Source organism: Pangasianodon hypophthalmus, chromosome 1, assembly GCF_027358585.1.
Source record: "Pangasianodon hypophthalmus isolate fPanHyp1 chromosome 1, fPanHyp1.pri, whole genome shotgun sequence".
NCBI classification, from domain to species: Eukaryota; Metazoa; Chordata; class Actinopteri; order Siluriformes; family Pangasiidae; genus Pangasianodon; species Pangasianodon hypophthalmus.
In genome coordinates this window covers 1,419,459-1,433,448 of record NC_069710.1, presented here as the reverse complement: position 1 = coordinate 1,433,448, position 13,990 = coordinate 1,419,459, and the positions used below count along the sequence as shown (strand labels likewise).

At 39.1% G+C, this 13,990-nt stretch overlaps 1 protein-coding gene across 1 annotated transcript; it reads right to left on the bottom strand.

Moving 5' to 3' along the window:
- Positions 1–796: 796 nt before the first annotated feature.
- serinc2l (serine incorporator 2, like) lies at positions 797–11,979 on the bottom strand. Its single transcript, XM_026914023.3, has 10 exons — positions 11,822–11,979; positions 10,801–10,962; positions 10,531–10,718; positions 10,312–10,391; positions 8,004–8,141; positions 7,745–7,914; positions 7,034–7,124; positions 5,400–5,556; positions 4,081–4,290; positions 797–2,797 (listed from the first exon to the last, which is right to left on the bottom strand). The coding sequence occupies exons 1-10, from the start codon at positions 11,858–11,860 to the stop codon at positions 2,659–2,661; spliced, it is 1,374 nt and encodes a 457-aa protein (XP_026769824.1). The 5' UTR covers positions 11,861–11,979; the 3' UTR covers positions 797–2,658.
- Positions 11,980–13,990: the final 2,011 nt, after the last annotated feature.

Sequence of the window (13,990 nt, the reverse complement as noted above, 5' to 3'; positions counted from 1 at the left end):
CCTGCAAACATGGACACTGTATTACTGTTTGATAAAAATAAGCAACAATTTGTTCAGTTATGTGGTTTAAATGTACACAATTTCAGATTGCACATTTTAAAGCAGTGAATATGTTTAATATCCTCTTTGTGTTCTAGCCACCTAAAACAAGCCCAGTTCCAAGCCTGTGGAATTTACCAAACATAATTATATTTTGTCTCGCTGCTTTGAAACGGAACCATTCCTAAAATTTATACGCCTGTGTTTTTCTTAGCCATGGACGGTTCATTTCAGCTGTGTATCACGCCAAACGCCTCAGAAGTGTGAGAGCGGTAATTGCTTGTAAATGAAAAACGGTTTTATGCTCAGTGGGGCCAAAGTGAGGTCCTGAGACCGAAAACGGATGAAGCCTAACAGCTTAAACACAAAAACACATTTAAAAAGGGCAAAGAGGAAAAGTGATAAGAAAGATATGCTTGTACATGGAGAACCCATTGTACACACCATTTCGTTACAAAAAAAAATCCACCACACTCTCGTTTAAAGTTCATCCTTGATTATCAAGATCAATGAAAAGCTTATTTGCTCATTAATTGAGCACAGTAGGCATTTTAACTGTGCCTTCTCTGTATAAATAATCATCACAGTATCTTGGATATCTTGGATATTTTGTGAAATTCTTCTTCCAGCTTCCTAACAGATATGAGCAGTACCTCAGTTCCACCTAGTGGACACATCAAATCTCATCTCTCCAAACAGACATAATGCATCATACCTGCTACACATCACAGAGGGAGGACAGACAGAAACACATTCATTAGCTGTAGAGCGGTTTTATTGAAGTATTCAGAATTGCCACATGCAGATCAAACTACAATAAATCACTATGTTTGAACAATGTGCAATGCCATAACTGTTCCTTTTGGATGGTATAAATCAAGCAAGGCACTTGTGTCTTCAGGTCTGGGTCCAGGCCTGGACGTTGTTGATAAGCCAGGTTATCAATTAAGGCACTTTTAGTGTTTCGACACCACTGAAAACCTTGCAGGTTGCTTCTAAATAAATACCATGAGTGCACTAGGATGCTTGTGTTAACTGGCTACTCTGGGCAAAATATACCAGATGCATTTACATGCTTATTTATTAATATTGCATTCTTTCCAATGTGACCATGAGGACGGTTCTGAATGCATCAATACATCTCACCATTTACAATACTTATGTAAAGAAAAAGAAAAAAAAACACCCAGAACACTCTGAAGTTAAATCGAGTTCATAGGATACTCCACAGATTCATGACAAGAAACCTTCAGTCACTGGACAATAGGATTCAAAATCTACAATATTTAAATCTAAAAAGTGCCATCACTTTCAACCACCAATATGTACTTGAACGAAAAACAGTGTACATACAGTGCAAAATATGTTTAAAAAAAAAAGAGGAAGGCCTTTCCATAAGTAATGATAAAAAATTACATGAAATTTGAACAGGAAATGTTTAACAAAAACACTTAACAAAAATCATATATCCACACACCTATTTCACAATATCAAAAGCAAACAAGAAGAAATGAATTAAAAAAAAGTGACTGCTCAGCAAATCTATGCATTGTAGTACCAAACTTCTAGGATAAAAGATCAGAGCATCTTGTTTAGTTGCCGTCAACAATGAAACCTTGGATTTAGAAGTGAAATGTTTTAGTGCATGCATAGTTTTACATAGTTAACCTTTAGAAATGAAACTTTACCACTACAGTCCACTACAAACATGGCCTACCAGCACTGATATAATGTATGAGTTATTGCGTGACACTCTATAGCACAGTTTTTGTTTGCATGTTGGATTATCTGTCCAAGATCTACTGCAACACAGGGTGAAAAAGCACCACTATCACCACCATGTTTGTAATACAGATCAGTGTTTAATATTACAGTTCTGAGCAAGTGTGATGCAGTATGTGTTGCAATAGTGTAGGGTGTGCTTATCTCTCCCACACACTGCCTCCATGGGGCTCCAGTAAGGGCCGGAAATAAACAACCCCTTCTGACAGCCCCATGGCCATCAGCAAGTTCTGTATCACATGTTCTCATCCATGCTGAAACTGCTTCAGGACAAAGTGCTTGACTAATGTGAAATATTCAACCCCGACAGAGAAATGAGCCTCCAGTAAAGACTGTTTTCACTTTAGGTAGAGAAGGTTTGTAGCAGCAGTAACATGCAGACTCATATTCGTGGCTAGATCACTAAAGGAAATGGACTGTTGAACAGTACCGCACCATCACCTTTTGTCTCAGGAGGGGGTTTGAGTTGTCCCTTTAAGAATACAAGTAACAAGAATATAAAGATACGAGCATAAAATTGCACCAGTAAAGAGTTTTGTTTGTTTGTAATTTAACACCATGCCAGCTACTATGGCTATTTTCATGACGGGAAACAAGTTCACCAGGAGAGAGACTTCATGAAATGCACTTACAATCCTAATGAAATCTGAAACCAAGTTAGAGAAGACCTGTTGGGACACAGATATATGAAGAACACATACTTCAACCATTTATCCTATAAGTATATACACTCTCTGTGTTGACGGCTACAACTCCACAACATTAAGAAGAGAAGTAGCACGCTCCACTATGATATACATGCACACACACACCCCCAATGTAAGGAAGAAACATGGCTCAGCTGAAATCTCGGTTGGGGAGGAGGACTGGGGCCAGAAGAGTCCAAAGGTACAGAGCCAGTCCCAACCAGCTGGAGCAGATCTTCACCCACACTGCAGGCATGCTGCTCTGCATGGCCTGGGTGGTAGTGTCAGGCCTGCGAGAAGAAAAGAGAAAGAACGATAATACACGTGCTTAATGCGTTGGAGCCGTATAGCATTTGAACTTGGGTATTAAATCATGAAAACATTTAGCTACTTATACATAGGGCAGCTTTACTGCAGTTCACTATTAGCATTATTTAAAAAAACTACCAGGTCACAGACACCCTTCATCCAACTGCACTGGGATAGATATTTCCAGTTCAACAAAGCCATTTGATTCCTTAGTTCCTTCACAATTACTCATTTCCTGGAAAGCAGACATTTTATCTTGACTCACCAACTGGCACAGTTTCACTCCATTTCACACCTCAAAACTTCAACAGTCACTTTTCCACTGCCAAACCTGGTCCTGGCCACATCTCACCAAACATATTACACTTCTATTTTATGTGATGTTTGAATCCATGGCAGCAGTGTGAGATGTACAGCTGGAAAAATGCTCCTCCATCTGTCCTGCTGCATTTTTTAAATACACTGTAGGTAAATGTTCTCACTTGTGTACATGAGCATAAATCCTCACACACACACACCTCTAATTTTCTATTCACAGTAAACTTTATTTAGAATTGTGTGGGCTGGAGCTGTTCAGCAAAGTTTGTACAGTAATACTCATCACTCCAACATGGCGAACAAAGAGCATATTCTGGTTCTCCATCCACTGTCTCATATTTTTTTTATTTTTAAGATTTTTAAGTGGACTGTTTGTATTTACAGCTAGCGCGTTTGTTACTAACTCCTGTCAATATGTTGTTTACTCCTACTGATATAATGATACATTTAACCTTTCACCTAACACGTGCCAACATTAAATATGGAAAAAAGCTCATTTCTGCACATATACAGCCATTCAACAGGTTCCAAATTTTATAAAAGACTTTCTTAAGGTCAGCACACAAAGATATAAAGCTTTAATTTTATGATTTTGAAAATCTAGATATAAATGTCACGTTTTCATGGTTTCAGCTCTGACTTTGGTGAAAGAGTCATAATGAAGACACACCCTAGGAACTGTCGCCCTATTGTTTCAGTTACAAACCAGATTTCCAAGGCTTCCACTCATGGAATATTTGGAAAGATGACCGATTAGTCATGTGACTAATTTTAATGACATCATACACAGCTGTATAAACACCAGGGAATTTCCTACCATTCAGCCGTTGCTCCTAGAATGTCCTCAAGAGCACAACACCTTCATTTCCTGCTACTAGCCATTACAGAAGGAGAATCACCTTCAAGTCTTTATCCGATACAATACAAGTACAACAGACCCACTTACTTGTACCAGTTGGTGAGGGTCATCATGATGTAGAGTGAGGCCAGGAAGAGGTGAAAGTGAAAGAATGAGTAACTATAGGTGACGCCATCCTCCTCGTTATCCACCACTCGCCGCAGGCCATCCTCTCCCACCGGTCCCTCCACATCTGAGCCGCGACCCTCCTCTGTTTGCATCAGCCTGTTCACCTGAGCATTACTGGATGAGCGGATACTGTGCACAGACAGAAGGAGTGCTTGGTCAGGAAAATGTTGACAACAGCACACTCAACCATCTCTTACTTTACACCAAATTAGAGGAGACTCAGACTAGCTGATTTGCTGACCAGTACATATGCTACAGGGATACGGGGAGCTCTCGACTAGTCAGGGAGGTGGAAAAAACAAAACAAAACAGCGAGGCTGATGGTAAAGAAATAAAGGCAGACAGTAAAGAAAGCAGGCTAAATGTAGTTTGTTAGCCTAAATATTTCAGACTAGATAAAATAAATTCTGCAGTCACATGTATATTGTGTAAGACTACGATAGAAGTCTCTTTTCCCCCCTTTGCTTTAAGGGAATATTAACACTTCCATGTCACGTTGAAGTGGAGATGTGCGCACAGAGATTTTTTTTTTAATTCCTCCCAGTTATTTTGTTGTCCTTAATATTTTAATTAGCCCTTAAGCTATATAAAAGCATGAGTGGTGACTTGGTACCACTGATACACAATGATACACAGATTGATTATTCTGCATGTTGCACTACGTATTCATGTTTGTCATTAAGTGTAGACTTAAAAAAAAAAAAGCACTGAAGCTAAATGTGATTGTAATTTGTCTATGGCTGTTAAGTGAAAGGTTCTTAGATATAAAGCTGCTGTATATTCACATTTCACTGCACTAATAAAAAAAAAAGCCACAAAAATAGCACCTTCCTGAATCAGTTGCTTTAACTTTGGAGATGATGATTAGTAGACTACTTTTTGAATTACTGGACAACTAGTAAAATTTGAATAGTCTTGCAACCCCTATACCAAAGACTGGGAGAAAGGTTAAAGGTCCATATTAACTGGGTGAGAGAGGGGACTCCTCTCTCAGCAGCAGATAGAAACACACAGCTTTTAGCATTTTCTTTCGTCGACTCATATTGTCTTAGAACTTGTGAAACATCTAGAAACATATCTGAAACATTCCCAACCAAAGCCACATCTTTGCATCAGAGGAACGGCATCTTTACCACAGCATCATAATGTTCACAGTAAAGGTTAATCAAGTGAATATGTGACACTAATGCATCATTAGAGGATTTGATCACATTAATTGATTGACTGGCATGTTGTACCTGGCATAAAAAGTGCAAAAGAGGAAGATGACGAGCCCCACTATGCCCTGAGCGTCCCACCACTGCACGATGCCCGGGGCACTGGTTGGTGTGGGCTGTGTAGTGCTGATGCTCACATTGGACACCAGGCTCAACAGGCTGGGGTTACACTCCCGATCTAAGAGAAATTCACACACGTCCCAAATCAAGAGGAGGCATAGAAACCTACAGCATAATCTGTATTATATGAACAGGAATAATGCATATAATAACACTGCTACATTAGGTTAACACATTTTTTTAAATTGAGGCTATACTATAACTATATAAGTATCTTTAATGAATTTGGTTAACTGTCTGTTCCAAGCACCTAACGTGCCAAACAGGGATATATTTGTTGAGCTAGGAATTGTACAAAGTATTAATAGATGATACACAATTGTCACAGAATTGTCCTGAGAAGAACTCCGGCTAGAACAGCTTTTCTACCAGACAGCATGGCACAGCAAATATCAGTAGTATAGCGACTGTCTGACAATGCTTCTTTCTCTTCTCAAATTAAAAGCTATTTACTTAATAGTTATTTTAACTCTTCTTACTTATGTAAAAATCACCATCTTAAACTTCAGTCTAATCCCAAAATGGCTTCACATTCACTGTGTGTACTCACTACATGAGGTATAATTAAAAGGCATTATAAAACATGTATATAAAACAGATTCAGAGCAGTAACACTGGAAAAGCACTATGACAGAGTTCCTACAGGAGGTTTCCTTACAAAAGCACTCCATTATATGCATTATTCCTGTTACTGTAATAAGGCTACATAGAAGTTCATAAAACAGCTCCTCCCATATATTCAGTATGTACAGTACTGTCCAAAAGTCTTAGGCACATGAGAAGTGCAGTAAACCAAAGATGCGTTCACAAATAATGAAATTAAAGATCTTCTACATAAAAATCTACTATTAAGAGCAGTAAACTTTAATACATGGCACTATCTGGTGTACCGTTGCCTTGAAAAATGAATCCGTAGTCTCAGGTACACTTTGTGCACTTTTAGGAGAATATTGGCAGGTAAGTTCTTCGAAGCATCTTGGAAAACCTGCTACAGTTCCTCTAGAGACTTGGACTGTCACACTTGCTTGTTTTTTCAGGTAATCCCTGACAGTCTTCATTATGTTTTTTTCTCTGATAAGTGGTCTGTTATGTTATACGTTACTTTCTTTACTGATGTACAAAAGTGTTTGTAACATTTAATTTTTGTTGGAAAAGAAACCTGTCCCAATAATTCAGAAGTCATAACAAAAACACCCAAGACAAAATCTGCATGAATAAAATCATGTTGCGTAAAACTTTTGCACAGTATTGTATATAAATCCTGTAGGAAGTCTTTGCGCATATGTATATGCATATGTTTACTGGGGGATAGCTAGAGCAAACTAGATAAACAAGCCCTTCTCTCAAGGCCATAAATTAACAGGACGCAACAGGATACATCCGGGGATCAGATCACAAGCCTACTCTACAGCATGATACTCACGTTCCCAAATCCATTAACCTGAGGAAGTTAAAGATTATAATTTTATATATAATATAAACACAGAACTTAAACAACCATGAAAAACACTACTGGTATCTTGTGAAGAACTTACTAGGGTTGTTGGTCATGGCAGACCAGGTGACGTACATGGTGTACAAACTGATGAGCGATGACTGGAGCAGACCAGATTGTGGAGAGGCATCCTGTGACACACAAGGTAAAGAAAAACCGAGACTAAACTATTTGACACAGTAAGGGGTCCCTGACTGCAAATAGTTTGAGAACCTATGCTCTATTTCAGACCAAAAGCAGTAAATGCTACAGTTTAGTAATTGTTTTGTAACTATAAGGTGCACACAACAAACAGCTGTCAGTTTCATCAGTTGTTGCAACCCTTGACAAATATTAACTGCAGGATTATTTATTAAGATTTTGATCTATGCACAATATTCTGGAGACTACTGAATCAATCTTCAAATTTGCAAGGTGTCAAAGCTGTGATCGAGGTGACTATCAAGCCTTACTGGCAGGAGATTTTGTGCCAGTCACAAAACTTTTCATGAATTCTTAATAACACAGAGTGTCTACATTCAAGAAACATCAGCAATAACTTGTATTTAGCAAAGGCAAATCGTCGGCGTGAAAGTACACTGCACGTTCATGTTCAAGTGCAAACAGCATATTAATTACGTCCACTTCTCCAAGCTGAAACTGTGAGGAACATGAAAACGGCATTCCTTACTACATCAAAGCCCATCTCATTAAAATAGCAGGATGTACATCCGATAAGGCCAATAGCGAGTGTAGTGTCCTATGATCATACCTGTACTTTGGGCAAAATGGACACCACAGAGACGATGATACAGAAGATGAGGTTCAGGCTGATGAAGACCTTGTGCTCGGTGCAGCCGTCAGGTTTGGTGTAGTACAGATAGAAAAGCACCACAGCAGCAAAAGCCAGGGCATAGTGCAGGATGGTAAAGAATAAGAGGCCTATACACAAACAAACCGCATTCTCAGTTTACACCTCAGGTATGGATACACCCTAAGAAATGCCATCAAAAGGAAATTCCCAGCCGTACCGAAATACCAGCCTTTGCTGTTGCCCTCCTCGGCGTTCCTTACCCACACCTCATTCCACGAGTGGGCAAAGTCAATCAGCAGGATCAGCTGGATCAGGATGAACATGAAGGAGCCCACAATGCCAAAGTAGAACCACACTGTATACACACACAGCAAGAAGAAAGGTCAAGATATATAAAATGACTTGGGAACATTAGTTATAAACAATGATTAACTAGATTGGTGGATCTTGGACCACATGCTCTACACACTTCTGTGCTTTTTTACATCTCATACACTGCTTTATTTATTTATTTATTTATTTATTTATTATCAGATGTGTTATTCTACATAAACCATACTCACAGAGGAACAGAAATAAAAACGAGAGAATTATTTGCTGACCTCATAAACAATAACTCACCAAGTAAAGCACTAAAAAGTTGTCACTACGGTGTAGTTTATATTTGAAAAGCAGCCGCCAAGTAATAAAACCCAGCTCTGAATTCTCTATAATGCGCCTGAGTTTCTTTAATTTCCCTCAGGATGAGTCATTTGTGCGTGAAATAGCAGGTACTAATACAATGAGGCACACAATAACATCTTGTCCTATTTCTAGGACCATATCCACAAATCTCAAAAACCTCATTAAAAATGATTACCTCCTAGCCACCTGAAAACATTTTCAAATCAGTCAAAATGCAACACCACTTCTCCACAATGGTTACCTAGTCTGTGATTACTGCCTGCTGAAGTAATGCTGCCATCTCCTGTTTTGTCACGGCATGCAGAATTTAGGAATATACTTTTTAAATACAATGATATGCAATAACTACATCACAGAGCAACTTCAGCATACGATCAGTAAACAAAACAATGAATGGCATAAGTATTTAGACCACCCCAACCCCAAATCCTTCTATATCTATATCTTGTGTTACAACCTCAACCTTTAATGGACTTAATTGGGATTATATGCCATGAATCTACACCAAATAGGCCATATAGATACATATGCTGTAGGGCCAAAGGTATGTGAACACCTGACCATCGTACCCAGATGTGCTTGTTGAACATGCTATTCTAAAGTCGGTCCCCCTTTTTCTGCTACAACAGCCTCCACTCTTCTAGGAAGGCTTTCCACTACATTATGGAAGTGTGGCTCTGGGGTTTTGTGCTCATTCATCAACAGGAGCATCAGTATGTTGGGCACTGATGTTGGATAAGAAGGCCTGGCGCACAGTGATCCAGTTCAAACACCAAAGGAGTTCAGTGGGGTTGAGGTCAGGGCTCTGTGCAGGACACTCGAGTTCTTCCACTCCAACCTTCACACACCATGTCTTCATGGAGCTCGCTTTGCGCACAGGCGTACTGTCATGCTGGAACAGGTTTGGGCCTCTTAGTTCCAATGAAAGGAAATCTTAATGCTACAGCATATAAAGACATTATAGACAACTGTGTGTTTTCGGAAGGACCGCATATGGGTGTAATGGTCAGGTGTCCACATACTTTTGGCCATACAGTGCATTCAGAAAGTATTCAGACCCCTTTGTTTTTTCATATTTTGTTATGTTGCAGCCTTGTACTAAAATTTTTTTTAAATCTACACTCCATACCCCATAATGACAAAGTAATAACCAGATTTGTGATAACTTTGCAAATTAAATTAAAAAACAAAACAAAACTGAAATATCACATTGACATAAGTATTCAGACCCTTTGCTATGCTAGTGCGTCCTATTTCTCTGGATCATCTCTGAGATGTTTCTACACTTTGACTGGAGTCCACATGTGGCAAATTCAATTGATTGGACATGATTTGGAAAGGCACACACCGGTCTATGTAAGGTCTAACAGCTAAAATGCATATCAGAGCAAAAACCAAGTCATGAGGTCAAAGGAACTGCCTGCAGAGCTCAGAGACAGGAGGCACAGATCTGGGGAACGCTACAAAAAAATTCTGCTGCACTGAAGGTTCCCAAGAGCACAACGGCCTCCATAATTCTTAAATGGAAGAAGTTTGGAACAACAAGGACTCTTCCTAGAGTTGGCCGCCCCGCCAAACTGAGCAATCGGGGGAGAAGAGTCTTGGTAAGAGAGGTGACTAAGAACCAGATGGTCCCTCTTGAAATCTTCAACTTCTAAAAGATGAAGAAAAATTCCAGTTTTGAACGCTAAAAACTGTGGAAAAGTTCAAGGGTGGTGAATACTACAGGCGATATCCTCATAATGCAGTTTCTGGTTCTATACAAACTTTCATTTGCCGTCTGAAGCTGTTTTGTGATGTAGATAATCTACTTCACAATATTTACACTCCACTAGACCTACCATTATGAAATGTTCCATCAGGAATAAAGAAGGCTCCAACAGTGATCCCCACCAAGATTAGAAACTTGAAGAACCAGAATCTGTAAACATAAAACCAACAGTGTTGATAAATTTAGACTACAATACTACACGATTATGGGAAATATGAGACGCTGCACTTTTCCACAACGCAATCATCATCTCAGACATCATACAAGGTGCAGTAATTCTACAGCTCACCCGTTCTGAATAGCAGCCCGAGGATCTTTGCTGTTCCGTACACGAATCATGATGGCAGCAAAGAAGAAGAAGAAACAAGCCATGGCAAAGCACATGCGGTACACGGATTTGTAGCCCACAATCACATCACAGTTAAACTGGTTCTCGAGCCCTGGTATAGTACTCCCACCTTGACAGAAACCAGGAATCTGGAGGAATATCACAAAAATAAGTAGGAAATATAAAATACCACCGCATCAAAAAGCACAGATGGGATGATGCCGTTCTCACCTTACGAAGCTGAGTCTCCATGCCAGGAAGTATCATAATTATAGACACGAGCGTGCCCAGCAACAGGAAGAAGGAGAAGATCAGCCGCGTGACTGTAGAGTTGTTGGATGATGGACAGCACCCACAGAGAATACATGGGGCTGAGCCACACAAACATGATGCCTAGAGAATTATAGATAAAAAAATAATAATCACATTTCAATAAACTCACATCAGCATTCTCTAATGTTTACATGGACAACAATGACAAACAGGTCAGCCTACAATGAATCACTTCCTGACTCAGGAGGCAGAGGTGGAGGAGTGGAACAAAGTGCACTGTATTCTTAATCTACTGACACGGTTCACAGCAATTCTCACAAAATCTTCACCGTGCTGTATATAAATACGCTCTGAGATTTCATCTGGAGTGTAATTCACACGCCTGTCTGAGTTACAGGCCTGTCTTATGATAGCAAGAGGACAGTTTTATGCAGAAACCCAAAAGCAGCCATTCAGGATTGTCTCGGATTTACAGTGACAGTGAAAGAGATGTATAGCAATTAATTACAGAATATATATTTAACAAATAAAAATAGTTAACTGTGTATAAAGGGGTTGAAAAAAAATCAGTGGGGCTCTGTTCAAAATCTTTATAAACACAGAAGAAACAGGAGGAAAGCTGAATCCTAAATGGACACACACACACACACACACACACACATTTTATATATATATATATATATATATATATATATATATATATACCCCTTTTCTATAGAGCTATAAAGTAAACAGGAAGCCATTTCGGATGAACCCTCTAGCTAACCCTGTCACATGTAAACAAACTACTAATCATGCTAGAAATGTTACGCTGTTACACAGTAAACACTGTGTTTAACTAGTTAAACTCGTTAAAAGTTACATGAACCAGTTAAATTAAACCAAATACTAGCTAAGTCAGTAAACAATACATTTCTACAGAGCTGCCTCTTAGCAAAGCTAGTCAGCTACCTTCCGTCTGAGTAAACAAAACACTTACACAGCTTGCCAGTGAACATAACGCCATACAAGCCCCCATTTTCGAAACCAGAACCAGGTCTTTGTCACTTCAGTGTTCAGCCAACGCTAACTTATTAACTAACTAGCAGCTATCTGACGGTCCACAAGCTGAAGGGTGAAGCTGTGAAAAATAACCCACTCATACAAACCCATATAATAAAAGTCCAAGGCCAGGACGCTATACTCTACACTCTGTGCCAGCGGTTTTGGCAAGCCAGATCCATTCCCTAATAAATTCCACATTAATTCCTTAAATGTAATCATTTAATGGCAATTCAAATATTAGGAAAATATGGATCATCATATTTATTTACTGGTGCCATCAAAGCTTTTTATCTTCCATTCAAAACCCAAACCACTCACACTGAGTAACTGTTCTTGTGTTTGTAGAGTTTAAAAATAAAATTGTAACATAGTCCTATTAAAAGACCCATTCCTAAGTTTATTAAAATCACAATAATTCTTGTTGCTAAGAGCTTTTTATTAAGAACACAGACATGAAACATGAGTGTGTCTGGCACTGGTTTAATCACATTTATTTAAAGTGACCAGATATTATTTACTCATTACTTTTTAATAACAGCTTCATTTTCAGTAATCCAGGACAGGATTTCAGTGGATCATTGGATCAGTGTCAGTAACCACTTTATCCTGGACAGGGTTGCAGTGGATCATGTGATCAAGTTCAGTAACCACTTGATCCTGGACAGGATTGCAGAGGATCATGTGATCAAGTTCAGTAACCACTTTATCCTGGACTGGATTGCAGTGGATCATGTGATCAAGTTCAGTAACCACTTTATCCTGGACAGGGTTGCAGTGGATCATGTGATCAAGTTCAGTAACCACTTTATCCTGGATAAGATTGCAGAGGATCATGTGATCAAGTTCAGTAACCACTTTATCCTGGATAAGATTGCAGTGGATCATGTGATCAAGTTCAGTAACCACTTTATCCTGGACTGGATTGCAGTGGATCATGTGATCAAGTTCAGTAACCACTTTATCCTGGACAGGGTTGCAGTGGATCATGTGATCAAGTTCAGTAACCACTTTATCCTGGACTGGATTGCAGTGGATCATGTGATCAAGTTCAGTAACCACTTTATCCTGGACAGGGTTGCAGTGGATCATGTGATCAAGTTCAGTAACCACTTTATCTTAGACTGGGTTGCAGTGGATCATTGGATCAGTGTCAGTAACCACTTTATCCTGGACAGGTTTGCAGTTGATCATGTAATCAAGTTCAGTAACCACTTTATCCTGGACAGGATTGCAAAGGATCATGTGATCAAGTTCAGTAACCACTTTATCCTGGACAGGGTTGCAGTGGATCATTGGATCAGTGTCAGTAACCACTTTATCCTGGACTGGGTTGCAGAGGATCATGTGATCAAGTTCAGTAACCACTTTATCTTGGACAGGGTTGCAGTGGATCATGTAATAGAGAGTACTTTATTGATCCCTAAGGGGAAATTTGGTGTCACAACAGCCACAAAACAAGAGCGACAGTGAGGACTAAGACTTAACAGCTCATTATCACTAAAATTCTACAAAGCTTTGACACCTGCATAAATATATCTTATCAAACCAATGTGGAAATTTATTTCCCTCACCTTGTAAGCTGGGAAAAGCTCATGGCTCAAACTGAACCACTTTACTAAACGCAGCAGTAAATGTTCAGTCTGTCTGAACCCTTGCTAGATAAGTGTGATCTCCTCACACACTGAATGCCAGGCTTTAAGAAAGTTGTTGTATAAGCTATATGGCATATCCTGATCAATTGTGTTTGTAATCAGATCCTGAATCTTGAAATGTATGCAATGTTCCTGCACTGTCACCTCATCTACAAAACAGAGAAGAGAGCTCTGTACACTCTGTACAGATGACAGCGGAAAAAATTAGAAAATATTTAAATGACCTAATAAATGACATTAACAAAAAGATGTTTAGTCAACATAACAGAACTGACTGAAATAATCAGTGATTATTATAAATAGGAACAGAGATCAGTCAAGTGACTCAATGATGATAAGGGCCGTGTTTAAATGCCAGACTGCGGACAGTGCTGATAATCGACGCGATAACTCATTTCTCACACTAAACTTACAATTCTTTAAAATTTGTCAGTAATGTTGTAAGTAGATTA